The 16986-nt window shown below is 36.2% G+C and overlaps 1 protein-coding gene, 1 long non-coding RNA gene and 1 pseudogene across 2 annotated transcripts; 1 reads left to right on the top strand and 2 right to left on the bottom strand.

The window, feature by feature from the left end:
- Positions 1-12418: 12418 nt before the first annotated feature.
- On the bottom strand, positions 12419-13176 carry LOC142242557 (GDP-Man:Man(3)GlcNAc(2)-PP-Dol alpha-1,2-mannosyltransferase-like). Its single transcript, XM_075314129.1, has 3 exons — positions 13090-13176; positions 12826-13030; positions 12419-12741 (listed from the first exon to the last, which is right to left on the bottom strand). Exons 1-3 carry the CDS (start codon positions 13101-13103, stop codon positions 12688-12690), a joined length of 273 nt encoding a protein of 90 aa, XP_075170244.1. The 5' UTR covers positions 13104-13176; the 3' UTR covers positions 12419-12687.
- A 1387-nt stretch (positions 13177-14563) lies between these two features.
- LOC142242559 (uncharacterized) lies at positions 14564-15010 on the bottom strand. Its single transcript, XR_012724148.1, has 2 exons — positions 14835-15010; positions 14564-14777 (listed from the first exon to the last, which is right to left on the bottom strand). It is a non-coding gene; the product is annotated as an uncharacterized LOC142242559 (long non-coding RNA).
- A 519-nt stretch (positions 15011-15529) lies between these two features.
- Positions 15530-16336, top strand: LOC142242558 (cathepsin F-like; annotated as a pseudogene).
- The last annotated feature ends 650 nt before the right edge of the window (positions 16337-16986 follow it).

Genomic DNA, 16986 nt, shown 5'->3' with positions numbered 1-16986 from the left:
AGAAATACCGAGGTGCAATAGCTTTTAGATTCAAAAGATTTTCTTGAAACCAAATTGGTGATTCGGAATAATGTGTTCAGTTTCAATAATAGGCATTAACCTGCTAATAAAGAGTGTTTCCAAAAGTTTGGATAGTATGGGTAGTAGACTTATTGGTCCATACGATTTCACTTGATGTACCTGTTTTCCGGGTTTTTGTATCATTATAATTTTGCGACTTTCCACTGTGGAGGGATTTCGAATTGAACAAGTATTAAAGATAAAAATGATGCAGTCTATGCCTCCATTGGGTAGTTCTTTTAATATTTTTGGGGTGATTAAATCATATCCTGGTGCTTTATTTTAAAGACTTTATTGCTTGTAAAGACTTTATTGCTTGTAAAACTTCTTTTTTGGTGAATTTGGTGAATCAAGTTGGTGTGTTTCAGATAGGTAAGATTGAATATAGTATGGCGATTCTTCGGAACTGATAGGAGAAAACACATCGTGTGATTGGCAAAAGACATGGCTTTTGGTCCAGGAATTGTCAGGTTTACGGATGGTATAATTTGTGTTTGGTTGGTTTTTTACATTTCTAGTGATTTTCCACAAATAAAAATCGCTTGCCATTGTTGGACCAAGATTAGTAATTTCTTGTTCAATCTTTTTATCATTTAATTTTCTCAGTAATTGTTTAAGTTCGAAACTAGCTTTATTCAGTATACGTTTATCTTCAGGTAGTTTTGTTCGTTTCTTTGCCTTTCTCTTTTCCGGTAGTTTCCTTAACACTGAATTGGAGACTTTTGGAGGGTTTTCAAAACTGTTCCTTGGTATGGAATTCCATGATACGTTTTGAATGACACTTATAAGGTGCTCTACGCCTCTTGTTATGTCTTTTTCTGGTTTTAATAGTATATTTTTGTTTATGGTATTACTAACTAGCTAATGAAAATTGTCCCAATTTGTTTTCTTATTGTGAAGTTTGCATTTCTGATGCTCCTTGTGTTTCTGAGAATACAAGGTAAGGAAACCCGGTGAATAAGATGACAAGTCATGAGTACATTCCCACGGCGGCAAGTTCTGTGTACCGGATTGACCCGATGGACCCCATCCATTGGCCAGCGGCTGCCACATCAGTGTACGTATTGTTTCGTCCGTCTTTTTGTGTTGGAGAAGGTGCATCCCGGGGAGCCTTCTCCGTTTGCTGTTGGTCCGAGCCGGGATAGAGGAGAACCCCGGACCATGGTATTGTTCAGTCTGCCGAAACCTGATCCACCACCGTTCGGTTTCGGTCAGGTGTAACCGGTGCTTGGAGTGGGTGCATTACCGGAACTGCTCCGACTTAACATCGCTGCGGGAGTATAGTCATACTGACTACGTGGCAGGTTGCTGTCCCAGCGATAGCAGCAGTGGGTCGTCTGACAATGCGATGGATACAATGTGCTTCGAAAGGATCGCACAAGAAGTAGAGGTGGTGGCCTGGCTTTCATAATACACCGTTCCGTGCAGTATAGACCTATCCCGCTTGTGCCAGACAGTAGTGACCCGTACATGGAAGAGCTATACAATGTGTATATACCGCCGGTTGGTAGCTGTGCTCCAGGCTATAGCCCAAACATTGAGTGGCTGTTGTGCGAGCATAACCGATTGGTTCTAGGAGACTTTAATGCCCACCATGAGGCATAGCTTTGGCAGAGCAGATAGATGACTCCACATTTTGCACGGTGAACGAAGAGGGCCCCACGAGAATTATGGGTGACTGGAGCAGTTCGCCAGATTTATCTTTAGCGTCGCCTGGTATGATAAATGACGTTTCCTGTCAACCCGTCATTTCATTGGGATCAGACCACCTCCCTATAATTCTCACCATTAACCGACCCTCCGATTTCATAACCTCTGAACGCCGGACGTATATCAATCAAAAGAAAGCCAACTGGGAAGGCTTCAGAGAATACACCGATCGCCGCTTCAGAGAGGTCCCGTCCCCCTCTCATGTTCATGTTGCCCAGAGGGCGTTCCGGGACATCATCAACGCAGCAGCCGCTCGCTTCATACCCGCTGGTGGTCAACAGTGAGAGCCCTCTCGAAACCCCGTTACAAGGGATGATGGGATTTCAGTCACCTTTGGCGACGTGACTGATCCGAAGAGATGCGCCAAATATTTCAACCGACAGTTTGTCGAGCATCCCGAGAGTGATAGAGCGAAAAGGAGAGCCACTCGTCGCATACGTGGTCTCCGAGCCGACGACACTCCACAATTCACCGCAGCCGAAGTTACAAATGTCATCACAGCGCTGGGCCCCGACGGAATTTCAATGCTAATGCTGAACCATCTGGGAATACTGGGAGTTGAGTACCTGACCAGACTCCTCAATTTGTCCTTGGAATCACTCATTATACCCGATGTCTGGAAGATGGGAAGAGTGATTCCACTACTGAAGCCAGGCAAAGATTCGAGTAAAGGTGAATCGTACAGACCGATATCCCTTCTCTCGCCAGTAGCCAAGACACTTGAGGCACTACTCCTCCCCAACCTCGTGGAGAATTTTCCAGCTGCCCACCATCAACATGGATTCCGTAAGGTACACAGTACGACGAAAGCCTTACATGCCATTTCGACACATATCAATAGGGGACTTAATCAGCCCAAGCCGTGTCAAAGGACGGTCCTCGTGGCGCTTGACCTATCGAAAACGTTCGATACGGTCAACCATGCCACATTATTCGAGGACATCGAGAATACGTCCCTACCGGCAGGAACGAATCGTTGGATACTGAATTATATGTGTGGACGCCAGCCGTGCGTGGAATTCAGGGACAAGAAGTCAACACCCCGTAGAGTTAAACAGGGAGTTCCCCAGGGCGGGTGATATCTCCGGCACTGTTTAACTTCTACCTGTCCTCGATTCCACCCCCTCCTGACGGCGTCGAGATTGTGTCTTATGCGGACGATTGCACAATCATGGCATCCGGGCCCATTGTTAATGACATTTGCGATCGATTGAATGTCTACCTCGCCGATCTTACCAGGGCCCATTGTTGATGACATTTGCGATCGATTGAATGTCTACCTCGCTGATCTTACCAGTTATTTCACTGCAAGAAATTTGAGGATATCTCCCACCAAATCCTCAGCCACACTATTCACTACATGGACGGCGGAAGTACGCAGGCAGTTGAATGTCAGAGTCGATGGCGAAACAATTCCCACAACAAATTACCCCAAGATTCTCTGGGTCACATTCGACGGCCTTTATAAGTCGTCCGCCCATGCCACTGCAATTTGTGATAAGCTCCGCGGTAGAAACAAGGTCCTCAAGTTAACTTGTTAACTACATATAAGGCCGGTCAGTGGTAAACTATGCAGCGCCAGTGTGGACACCTCAAACAAGCGATACGCAGTGGAATAACATACAGACCTGTCAGAACGCTGCCCTTAGAACCGCAACAGGATGTCTCCGCAGTACACCCCTGGATCACTTTTATGCGGAGACCAAGATCATCCTAGTGCGTCGACACAACTACATGTTGTCAAAGCAGTACCTCTTGGGTTGCCATCGAAGTTGTCATCCGAATCACCATCTTGTGGATAGACAACCTCCACCCAGGAATGTAAGGGTTGATCTTCACCTTCTAGAGCCCGAGATCCAGCGTTACAAAAGAGAGCCTCTAGATCAGGCAGCATACCAGACAGGTCTGAACAGGATTCATGAGGATACTGTAGCTGAAGCGGTGAGAAGCTATAAGGTTAATCCTGTTCTCGGAGTCCGACCGCCACCCATAGCACCGGAGGAGAGAGACCTCCTACACCCGTTTGAGAACCCAGTGGAATACCTTTTGCGACACAGAAATAAGATCTGGAGACTTGTTTAGGACAGAGGGCCAGTAAATCGGGGAATCAGGTTATATGGCCTTTAAATTGAATTCCTTTGTAACCCAATATAGCTGTCTTCCTTTTGGAGTTGTTAGGCGAGACCCCCACTGAATATGCACGGCATTGTAATTTCAGCATGCCACCAATTTATTTCCCAGAGTTTTGAAGTAACTAATATATAGCTCTTTTTTAATGTTATGGCGACAGTTAAGGAGCGTTACCTATTGACTGAGGTAAATCGTTTATAAATAACAAAAATAGAACAGGCCCCAAATTACTAAACTGTGGCAAACCCGATAGGACATCAAATCGCCTCAAATAGGAGTCCCCAAAAAATAGAATCTGCGTATAACACTTAAGATACAATGAAATCAAATCCAAAATAGTACTGGTCAAACCAATCTTGCCCAGCTTATATAACAACATCTTGTGATACACCCGGTCAAAAGCCTTACTAAAATCGGTATAAATAACATAAGTCTTATTCCCAAGAACAAACTGACTAATAACATGAAAAGTAAACTCCACTAAGTTCGTAGTAGTTGATATGCCCTTACGAAAACCATGTTACACTCATTGATTTTACTTTCTTCTTAGGCACTTAGAAATGGGTTTATATAAATAGAAAAAACGTTCATAATATACATTGTTCCTGCCTTATAAAATATAAATTTGGAGGAATGTGCTCCATAGTAATTAATATCTCTTAAGAAGGCAACAATAATACATGCTATTTAGAAGTAGGATATTTGAAAATTATGCATTCGAAAATGCAAAAGAAATTTGTATCTTATCTTATATTTGAAAATTATGCATTTGAAAATTATGCATTTGAAAAGGCAAAAGAAATTTGTATGTTATGAATAGAAAATTGTGACAAACCAAAATTTAAATTTACCAAATTGCACGACGCAATCGATTGGTATGTAGCAATGCATACCATATAGTAGCTCAAAGCAATAGCTTGCTCAGGAGCCCCATGTTGAGAACCACGTCGTGCGCCTTACGGGGGATCCACCGTGGTGCAATGGCCCGTCTTGCATAGACTGGGGCATGGATTCAACACCAGTTTCGACCAAAAAGTTTTCCAGAGGTGGATCATCACCTCTCAGTGATGCTGGTGGCATTGCTGAGTTTTTAAAAGCTTCTCTAAGTTTCACCGAGCTACCGCGGTGCAATGGTTAGCATGCCCGCCTTGCATACACAAGGTCGTGGGCATTAGCGTAGCTTGACAATTTTCCTAGGGGGGGCTATAGCCCTCCTAGCTAAAAATGTATATTTCATTTATTTATATTTCAATTAATGTTTTATTTCATAAAAATGAATAAAAAAATTAGACATCAAAATAACTCGAAAATTAATTTATAATAAAGCAACTAAAAGTAGTTCCACACATTTCCCAGCAACAAAATTTGGAAGTTCTTCCAAAGGCACAACTTTAAAAGCACTTCTAGAAGATTTACCAATGATGTTCTTTATTTTAACTACTCAGGAAGTTCTTTAAATGCAATTTTTTATAATTTGTTTTTTTTTTTCATACTTTTAATGGGAAATTTTAACTTTTTTGTTGCAAATACCTTAAAAACGAAGTAAGAATTCATAAAATGGTACAAATAATTTAAATTTTGTCGAAAAAAAAAATTCTAAATCCAATCTGAAAAACTTGTGAATTTTTAAAAATATTTGAGGTCAAACGTTCCGACAAGCATTAGAATCCATTAAAAATTATAAAAATTATTTGACAAAATATAACAGAATTTTTTAATATACATTCAAAACATTGAATTCGGATCAAACCTAAAGAAGTGATGCAAATTCAGTACAACGGCTGTTGTAATGGAGGACTTCCGTCCTATGACAAGCCCATGTTAAATTCATCGCTTCTTCGCCAATTTTGCACCACTTCCGGATCCAAAAAGATCATTTTCATTACTTTTTTGGCGACGCTTTTTTTGCTGGGCTTGTTTATTTTTTATAAAAATGGAAAATCGTAAATAGGTTTTCAAATTCTGGGGGGCTAAAATTTTTCGGGGGGTCTAAGCCCCCTCCCCAGAGGCCTTCCTACGCTTATGGTCGTGGGTTCGATTCCTGCTTCGACCAAAAACCAAAAACTTTTTCAGCGGTGGAGTATCCCACCTCAGTAATGCTGGTGACATTTCTGAGGGTTTCAAAGCTTCTCTAAGTGGTTTCACTGCAATGTGGAACGCCGTTCGGACTCGGCTATAAAAAGGAGGTCCCTTGTCATTGAGCTTAACATGGAATCGGGCAGCACTCAGTGATAAGAGAGAAGTTCACCAATGTGGTACAACAATGGACTAAATAGTCTAAGTGAGCCTGATACATCGGGCTGCCACCTAACCTAACCTAACCTAAGTTTCACCGCAATGTGAAACGCCGTTCGGACTCGGCTATAAAATACCTAACCTACGCGGTATACAAGTTTGTTCAGTTGTTATTTTTCTCCATACTATTCAATCATTGGCAATTGAGCTTCTGTCGTCAAATGATTTTTTACAGAACAAATTTGTTTACAAACTTTCTTCAGTAAAAATACATATATTTCAAGTTAGACGTTTGTGACACAAAAAAGTTGTACTCGAAACTCTTTAGAAGAACTTTATCTACATCTATTTGAATTTGCAGCATTTGTACTAGCACTACATAATAGCAGTACTTGCGCTGAAAGAACTTGTTTTGATGAATTAACGAATATATTAACTATAAAAAAATATATTTAATGAAATGTTTCTGTTTTACTGGATTTTATATTACAATAAGTTGACAAAAAAATCTTTTATGATATTGAACTGTTACGTTTTTGTGTTGTTTTATTAAACATTTTTTGCATTAACGTTTTTTTTTTTTGAAAAATGCGACGTTTTTCAAAATTTTCAACGTATACTAGCTACTAAAAGTTAACTGAAGCAATTGTATTAGTTCGGATCTTTTGCCTGTGACCAGTGGCGTCCCGCAGGGATCTGTGCTGGGTCCCCTACTTTTTATCATGTATATGAATGATTTCTTTGGTGAGATTTCGAGCTCAAACTGTTTGCCATTTGCATTTGCGGATGACATACAGATTTTGTTCAGATGTGATATGCAATTTTCAGATGTCTTGCAGAGTATCATTGATTACAGCTGTATGTACTTGGATGACTGGATGCATGTGAATAAGCTTGTAATTAACACTAGGAAGACAAAGGCTATGTGTTTTGGTAATGCCCCTATTGGTATTTCTGTCAGAGTAGGTAATGAATATATTGAGTTTGTGAATCACATTAAATGTCTTGGGGTGTCATTTGATTATGAATTGAATTTTGAATTACATATAAATTCTATTAATACCAAGGTAAATTTTATTTTAAGGAAATTGTATAATTTAGAGTTATGTATTCCATTGGAAATGAGAAAAAGAATAGTTCATGCGCTAATTATGCCAATTTTCTTATATTGTTTGGAGGTGTACTCTGGGGTTCCTATGGTTCTGGTACAGAAATTAAGAACAATTTTCAACAGAGTAATTCGTTTTGTCTACTCACTTAATGTACGACAACATGTAACCCCATATGTAATGGACTTTTTGGGGTGTACCTTTTTTGTTTTATAAAGATTCGCGTCCTTATGCATTTCTATACCGCATATAGAGCTAGAACTCCTACATTTTTGATTGATTTATTTAAGTTTACAAGATCTTCTAGGAATCCTCAGATGTTTATCCCAAAGTTAACTTCTATATTAGAGCGATCATTCCACGTTAGGGCTGCCCGACTATACAATGTCTTGCCTCTTCCTTTAAGAAGTTTTGAATGTACTAAACGTTCTTTTCGTCAGAAATTGATGGCTCACTATAATATAAGTAATGATTAATGATTCCCTGGTGTTTTAACAAATTCCTACATAAAAAAGATATATAGAATAATTATAAAAAAAAAAAAAATTATAAATAATTATATTAATAAATGAACCAAAATATGAACTGGTTCTCATGCCTATTTTTACTAATAGACAATGATGAACGCTAATATGAAGTAGATATAATTCTATAATTCTTTAGTTCTTTTCTGTATTATACATTTTTGTAAGTAATTTCTCAGTATTAGTTTTCCTATGATTTATTTAATGCTCATTTACACAAATTTATAATCATTTAGTCCTATATTCTCATTTCTAGATCATAAGCTAGGTAATGTTGAATGGTTATTATTGTCATTATTTTATTACTTTTTTTATATCATTGTAATTCCATTTATATTCTATTATTTTAGTAAATTTGTTTGTAATATCAATTAATCGAGACTATAGAGTAGCCGGTGATTCTTTTTATTATATTTTTTATTCTAATTAATGTTATAAATTAAGTCAATTATTCAAAGAATTGTGTAGTTTTTGGGTCATATATGGTCTAGCGACTTGACTCTTTATGAAATAAATAAATAAAAAATAAAATAAATTAGGCAGAATATTTCTAATAGTGAACTATGTTCACATTAGTTTAGCAATGTAGCGTGTAAATTATTACTATCGTGCCTGACTGGAAGAAATCAATTTATTCATTTAACCCTGGACAGTCATCCTTCGTCAAAATGACGACGGGTAATTTCATTTTCTATTTAAAATGCATTTTAGTCGATTGGGAAATCATAAATTTAAGTTATACTATTTCAACCATTTTAATTGTTGTTTTATACTAATTAAAAACAAATTGAATAAGAAAATAAACTCAACTTTGGCTCGCAATTTTTTTTACGATGCAAATTATAGCGTCTTGAAGTAAGCCGTAATCAAAATGACGAAGGATGACGTTAGTGTACAAAAAATAAGGATGACTTTCCAAGGTTAAAGAGCAAATCTTTGAAAATCATGTACGTCTGAAGTGGTGTACCCTAAGGATCTGTCCTTGGACCTCTATTGTTTATATTCATGCCTGTTCTGGGTCGCACCGCATTGTGCACCACACTATACACTTTCTACACACCACACAGAAAGTTAGTTGTTCTGGCTCGCACGTGAGACCACTTTTTTCGGACTTCTGACAGCTGACCTTTTCAGCAATGCATTTTATTTGCAGACAGAAACTATAAACTAAACATATTTTACTGATAATCTATACAAAATAATAACACAATTATTCTACACTGTGGAATTAAGTGTAAAACAACCACCAGAATTTTTGTTACCAGTTTAAATCGTGTTTTATGCCATATATGTGATTTTGCTCAAAAAAATTGCACATTATATACAAAAAGACATTAAATTTGAGAATATGTTATTTATTTTCCATAAAAATTTTCTAAATTTGCATACGATCGCCGTACAATAAGCCTACACATAACAAATGTTCATGTACATTTTTCAATTTTATAAATCCCGGGATTCGGGATTTCAAAATATAGAATCCCGGGCTTTTCCGGGATTTTTTCGGGATCCCGAATGTTCGGGATTCTTTAAATATTTTATGTAATACCAATCTACAGCGCCAAGAAATATTGTACATTAAAGCAATATAGTTTAATCTAATTTTATTAACAAAAAATAACAAAAGAACATACGAGTTAATTAAAAACCAATTACAAATGCTATCATACTTAACGAACATTTAGTCTAACTGAACAATATGAAGAAAAGAAAAAAAATTATGACAAAAATAAATTAAAAACCAATTTCATATCACTATCTTACTCAGCAAAACATTTTAAGGATTATGATTATATTAGGTATGTTTTCGTAACACTTGCGTTAATCCTTTTGTGCTTCATCGTTTTAAGTAACTTCCTAAAAATATCAAGACATCTAAATTTTTATTAGACGGACCTTTTGTCATTGCTTTTTTATTTTATGTGGCACAAATTCCATTTCACATGAACTTATTGTTCAAAGGAGGACCTTATCGTTTAGATCGGTTTTTTATGAAATTGTGCTTTTTATAGTATACCTCATGTATAAAAAATTCTTACTCAAGGTTTACCATAAATGTTTATTAACCCAATTTCTCGGGAATAAAATCTATGGGCCGTTTACTCTGAATGAAGACTCCAATTTATTAATAAATAATGATAAAAGCCACCAATTAAACAAAATGGAATTAGTTTTTCGGGATCCCGAAAAATCCCAGCCCTAGACACCCCACAAAAATTATACATGTGTGTACCAGAACAGGCACGATTGTTTCTAGATGACTTGTTCAGTAAAATAAATGATTTTTGTTTGTCTTTTTCTTATGCTGACTATATCTAACTGTTTTTCCTGGAAAAATACCAAATCTGCATGACCTTCAGGCTAAAATGAACTTTGTCATGAAATCTCTATAGAGTTGGATGAATTCATTTTTAATGGCCTATCGATTGAGTTCGTCCATAGTAGTAAGTGCGTTGGAGTCACAACAGATTAATAAGCTATGTTTTGACCATCATATTGACAACATAGTTCGACATGTCAACACGAAATTGTATAACACAGATCTAATGTTGCCTTACTGGGCGAACATACTTTATTGTATTGAAGTTTATAACAGCACAACGGGAGAAAATATGAGAAAGGTAAAATTAGCAATAGAGTAGTATGTTATCTATAATCGATTGGACGTTTTGATCCTGCCTCGGACTATTTCCGACTCTTCTTAGGATGTTCCTTCCCAAAATTTTTGGATTTTAGATATTTGTTTTACAATATTTCTAAAACATATTGTCTCCTTTTGCAACTTGTTTGTTTAGAATGTTTCCGTCGCAATCAAATAATTATTCCAAGTGCTAGTCAATACATAAATCATTTCATGTGATAAATGGTAGACCGTACAATCATCTGCCGAATACATTGAAGCATTTTGATCTCTCCAATAGAGGTGTGCGCGTGAGTGAAATTTCACTCACGCACATTCACGGAGTCAAATATTTATTCACGCACACTCACGCACGATAAATGTCGTATCCACTCACATTCACGAGATGAAAAGCAGTACTCACGCACGCTCACGCACGAACTACGTTCACAGACTCACGCTCACGCACGATTCACGACAATTCCCGTGACTCACGACAAATTCACGAGACTCACGACATTTTCCAACCGGGAATGAGCAAAGGTAACAAAATTTATAAATAAAATATAGTTCGAGAGCTAAATCAATTTCATTTAACATAAGTAAGAATTAAATCTTTATTTTTTAAGAATTAAATCTTTATTTTTATCGTGATCGTGATTTTGCAGAAATTGTATTCACGCACATTCACGAACCGATTTTATTACTCACGCACGCTCACGCACGACATATTTTTTTTAGTCCCATTCACGCACATTCACGAGAGTTGCTTCTGATTTTATTCACGAATCAGGTGATTCACGCGTGAATCACGCGTGTAACGACAATTTCGTGTCACGCGCCCACCTCTACTCTCTACTACACCTACCAAAATAACACTCTTCAATATTCTATGTCAGCTGGATGATTTAAAGATAAATGATACAAATATTGTATAATGAGTCCCTCGACTTATTTTCAATAGGATCTAAGAATATTATTAGGAGCCACCGTGGTACAATTGTTGCCCGCCTTCATACACACAAAAAAAAATGTCTTCTATTAATTGATCCAATTAATTTTTAATTGATACGTCTTCAATCACAGAAATGATAGTATCAATTAAAAAATGAATTGAAGTCAATTAATTGATACTATTAATTTTTGTGATTGATATTTGTATCAATTACAAAATTTGTTGAATCAATTAAATTTTTAATTGAATATTTTTAAAACTCAAAACTTCAAAACTTCTCTAAGCGATTTCACCGCAATGTGGAACAGTACTCAGTGATAAAAAGAGAAGTGAGCCTAAAATATCGGAGCTTAGTTGGGGATCATGTGTTTTCCAGAACAGTAGAACTTCTTCTATGTATTCACAATCGACCAAATTTTGGCAAAAATGTACATTACAAGCATCCTGTATTAGATTTCTAAGCTCATAGCAATTTGCTGGACACTTTCCCCTGATTGCCTTTTAACTTCGTTCCACAAATTTTCTATTGAGTTCAATTCTGGGGACTGTACAGTGGGACGCGGTTATAAGAAAGTCGGAAAAATACACATTTGTTGTTTCTTATATGCATTTTTTTAAGAAAAAGCAAGTATGGTCTTTTTTTATTAACTTTTTCTTATATGAGATGATCTTATATCCGTTACCTACTGTACCGGCCATTCTAATACATTGATTTTATTGTCCTGGAATCACATTTTTGTGTACCTTGCCGTGTCATTGTCCTGCTGGAAGACCTAATGTAGTGGCATATTATCTTCGGCATAAGGCAACATTGTTTTTTGCAAAATATCTTTGTAATCAGCTGATTTCTATGATGATGTCACCACCGTTTTGGAGGTCTTTAAAGTATATTTTGGATTGAATTGATGATGGATAGGTCTTCTTACATGGTATGCACCTCTATCAGAAGAAAACAAGTTTACTTTTGTTTCAATGGACTACAAAATGTTACGCCATTTTTGCTTAGGGCCTAAGTCAAAGGTTCGCAAATGGTGAGCCTTCAACCGGTACTACGGTCGTGTTCCATTATATGGTGAAAACGAAAAGTGAAAGTGCAAAAAATAATAATCGGATTTGCTTTACAAACGTAACGTAATTTGGATTATACAAATATAACATACATAGTAAAGTGGCAGTGAAAACCTTTGATTTTCGCCCGAGACACGAACTTGGCACCGGCCTTAAGGTATAATATGCCTTCATATTTCAAGTTTTAAACAAGTTTGAATTCAGCTCGTAATGATTCTTTATAGAGAAATTCGACTGTATAATAAAAAATATATAATACTCGCCGAATTTTGAACCTCATATATCAGGACTCCAGCCATCTCGGAGAATGGCCTTTTTTGAAATATCGCACTACATTGTGTATAATAGTATATGGTAAGCCAAATTAGCCAGTTGTGCAATGGTCATTTAAATTTACTTCCATTTATATTTTACCTGCAATGCTCGCACCGCACACCATAGAACTCGCTCTCCACCTCCTCCGGCATTACAATATGGATGGAATATTCCAACGTTAACAATATTCACGTTTCTGGTCTCCAATTTGGACTTTCTTGACTTTAAAAATTGTCGGAGACAATAAAGCGAGAGTCCTAAGCATGCCACAAAGCATAACAATATGACATTTGCAATAAAAAAACTATAGAAGGGAAATGCTATTTATTATTATATTTTACATAGAATTTTATTTCTACTTGCACTGTAAAGAACATCGTTCTAATGTTCCGATGGTGTTTTTCCAATATTTACAAATAATCAGAGTTGCCACGACGACCAATTCGGATAGATACGAATAACTGAGAACAAATTAAAGATAATAGAAGTAGGAAGATGGGAAATTGGCATGCGTCACACCAAATGTTGCATTGACGGTGTTAGTTCCATATATGTTTGTAATTTTTTGTTTGTTTTTCGTTTTTATTTTTTAAATGAAAAACTTAACAAAAAAATTACATTTTGCCTTAATGGAATTTTATTTCCTGCTCTTAATTTCTTTTATTACAATTTTAATGCTATATCAATACTTGTCGAATACGCGTTTGGTTCGATAAACGAAAAGTATGGACCTTAAACCGTAAATGGTTTGATGTGCTCAGTAGCCAATTGCCCATCTTCCTACGTTTATTGTCTTTGGAACAAATTTAAAAACATTTTTCTCACCCTTATTAAATTGAAATAGATAAAGGCACTTCAACAAACACAACGGAAAAACAAAACACATCCCAATAAACACAAACGTTTGAAAAATGCTTAATTTGAACAATCTTTCAAATATTTTTTCAAAGGATTATGGTAATATTCTAGCTGAGGAAATCGCGTTCTCCACAAAAACAGACATTAACCTCAACGGTAAAATTCAACACATTATGTGGGTATTAACCCTGCCAGCATTTCAAAGTTCCATTTCATCCTCATCGCTACCACAGACTCGTAAATGTCACCACAACCATCGCGAACTGTCATGGGGGAAGCATATCAAAAAGTACAAAATGTACATGAAAGTTTTTTGCCATTACTACTGTTAGAAGAGCCATTTTATTTTTTGTGAAACGTCAAGCGCAACCAGCTTGTTATATTTTATTAAATAAAAACGAAAATAAAGTTCTGAAAACATAGATATTACGCTTAAAATTGTGAAAGGTATATGGTGAAAAATTTTCGACTTTCCAAATAGAATAAAGTGATCGTTTTTCAAATATTTTTCCAGGCACGCTGTCTCCATCGAAAATAAACAAACTGGCTGATAGACGCTGCAATATGTAACTTGCTACTTAAAACTCAACATCATTCTTTTATTAATGCAAAAAATTATGTTAAATGTGATGAGATAAACCGAAAAATGTTATATTTATAAGAAATTATAAATGTTTAATCAAATCAATAAACATCTACACAATCGTGTTTTACTTGACCACAACCCTGCCAACATTTTTTGAATTTGGGGACTCTTTTGAGAATCCCCACTACGTCGAAAACAATCATATACGACATCAAAAACTCGTCGGAAAAGCGCCGTCACTATTGAGAAGTTGTACCACGCCAAGTTACTACAAAAATGTTTCGCATGAGTGCAATTATTAGGTGCCTTTATAGATCAATTTAGAACGACGCCAATAAGGGACCCTCCAAACAATCAGAAAAAGTGCATTTTAAGATAGTTGTAAAAGAATCATTATGGTCGAGTAAAACACGTTTGTTTAGATATTTATTAATTTGATTAAACATTTACAAATTCTTAAAAATATAACATTTATACCACTATCACATTACATTTAACATAATTTTTGGCATTAATGATGATGTTGAGTTACAAGTAGCGAGTTACATGTTGCTGCGTCTATCAACCAGTGTTTTTATTCCATGGAGGCAGCGTGTCTGTAAAATATCTGAAAAACAATCACTTTATTCCATTTGGAAAATCACCAAATTGTTCACCAATATACCTTTCACAATTTTAAGCGTATAATCTATGTTTTCAGAACTTTATTTTCGTTTTTATTTAATTAAAATATAACAAGCTGGTTGCGCTTGGCGTTTCACAAAAAAAAAATGGCTTTTTTAACAGTAGGGATGGCAAATTACTTGCATGTACTTTTTGATGTACCTTTTCATGATGGTTGAATTGACATTTACGAGTCTGTGGTAACGATGAGGTTGAAATGGAACTTTGAAATGCTGGCAGGGAATGATTCTTCTACAATTACCTTAAAATTCACTTTTTCTGATAGTTTGCACGGGTTCTTATTGGCGTCCTTCGAAATTGATCTAAATAGGCACATAATAATTGCACTGATGAGAAACTTTTTCGTAGTAAAGGTGGGTACTATGTTTGTTGGCACGAAAAAAACTTCACTTAACCATTCTTTCGCGTTGAAAAATGAGAGTGTTGACAATAGATTTCGAACGAAGAAAACAGCTATTTTGGAACTATTCTGCGTTTATTTCTCAGCAATTTAATTGACAACATCGCCAAACGTCATAATATTTTTACGTATACATACGCAGCAGCTGATTGTTTACATACACGCATTCATAATAATTTTTTTGAAGTGTTTTGCTACCAGTTTTTGAATTGTTTTGAACCAAATCTCACAAAGCACTGGACAATAATAATCCAAATGGATTCCGTCAATTTGTTATGCAAACTTTTACATCTGAAGCAATTGACAATCCGTTCAGCAACAAACATAATTCAGCAACAAAACAATTGGTGAAAAACGCTACTCGTTCATTGGAATATGCCGAAAAGAAGACACATAAGGAACAAAATCATCATAGTTTGAATAAAGTCGAATATCTTAAAATCGTCGTTATCACACCACCATGGAAAGACAAATGCGTGTGAGAATTTTCAAGCAAAATTTAAAAATCATAAAGGATTTGAATGCAAATGAGCGTGGTAGTGCCAAATATGGTATCGCTGAATTTGCGGATTTGACCAGTACCGAATATAAACAACATACCGGCATATGGCAACGAGATGAGGGTAATGCTGCTTTAACCCCTTAAACTGAAATTCCAGACATTGAATTGCCCAAAGAATTCGATTGGAGAGAAGAGGTCAATGTGGCTCTTGCTGGGCTTTTAGTGTTACCGGCAATGTCGAAGATTTACATGATGTCAGGACTGATAAACTGGAACAATATTCCGAGCAGGAATTATTAGATTGTGATACAACAGATTCAGCTTGTAATGGTGGTTTGCCCGATAATGCTTATGATGCCATTGAGAAAATTGGAGGTTTAGGACTTGAACTTGAAATGAATTTCCCTATCATGCACGCAAAGAACAATGCCGCTTCAATACATCGAAAATCCATGTTAAAGTAAAAGGTCATGTTGATTTACCCAAAAACTCATACATGTGGTGGCTGTCTGTACAACTCTTTGAAAGGTTTTTGTGCAGCCATCATGGAAATACAAACCTTACCATTTCTCATACTTAATACCACCACTCCATACCCAATAAATTTTCATCTAGTTTTTTTTTTTCTCACATATATATTCCCTGCCAACATTTTTTGAATTTGGGGCGCTTCTGAGAATCCCCACTACGTCGAAAACAGTCATATACGATATCCAAAACTCCTCGGAAAAGCGCCGTCACTATTGAGAAGTTGTACCACGCCAAGTTACTACAAAAAAGTATCGCATGAGTGCAATTATTAGGTGCCCTTCTGGATACATTTAGAAGGACGCCAATAAGTGCCCCTTCAAACAATCAGACAAAGTGCATTTTAAGATAGTTGTAAAAGAAACATTGTGGTCAAGTAAAACACGATTGTTTAGATATTTATTGATTTTATTAAACATTTATAAATTCTCATAAATATAACATTTATACGACTATCACATCACATTTAACATATTTTTATGCATTAATAAAAGATTGATGTTGAGTTACAAGTTGCAAGTTACATCCCTGCCAGCATTTCAAAGTTCCATTTCAACCTCATCGTTACCACAGACTCGTAAATGTCACTTCAACCATCATGAAAAGGTACTTCAAAAAGTACATGCAAGTAATTTGCCATCCCTACTGTTAAAAAAGCCATTTTTTTTTTGTGAAACGCCAAGCGCAACCAGCTTGTTATAT

This window comes from Haematobia irritans, unplaced genomic scaffold (genome assembly GCF_050003625.1).
Source record: "Haematobia irritans isolate KBUSLIRL unplaced genomic scaffold, ASM5000362v1 scaffold_42, whole genome shotgun sequence".
Taxonomy (NCBI): domain Eukaryota; kingdom Metazoa; phylum Arthropoda; class Insecta; order Diptera; family Muscidae; genus Haematobia; species Haematobia irritans.
Note: the sequence above shows the minus strand (reverse complement) of the source record. Positions and strands in the feature narration are given on the sequence as shown.

Excerpts from the sequence above, each read along its gene's own strand:
- LOC142242557 (XM_075314129.1), bottom strand. Across the intron at positions 12,742-12,825 it reads GTGCGGTGCGAGCATTGCAG|TGCGATATTTCAAAAAAGGC; the intron begins GTAAAATATAAA and ends TACACAATGTAG.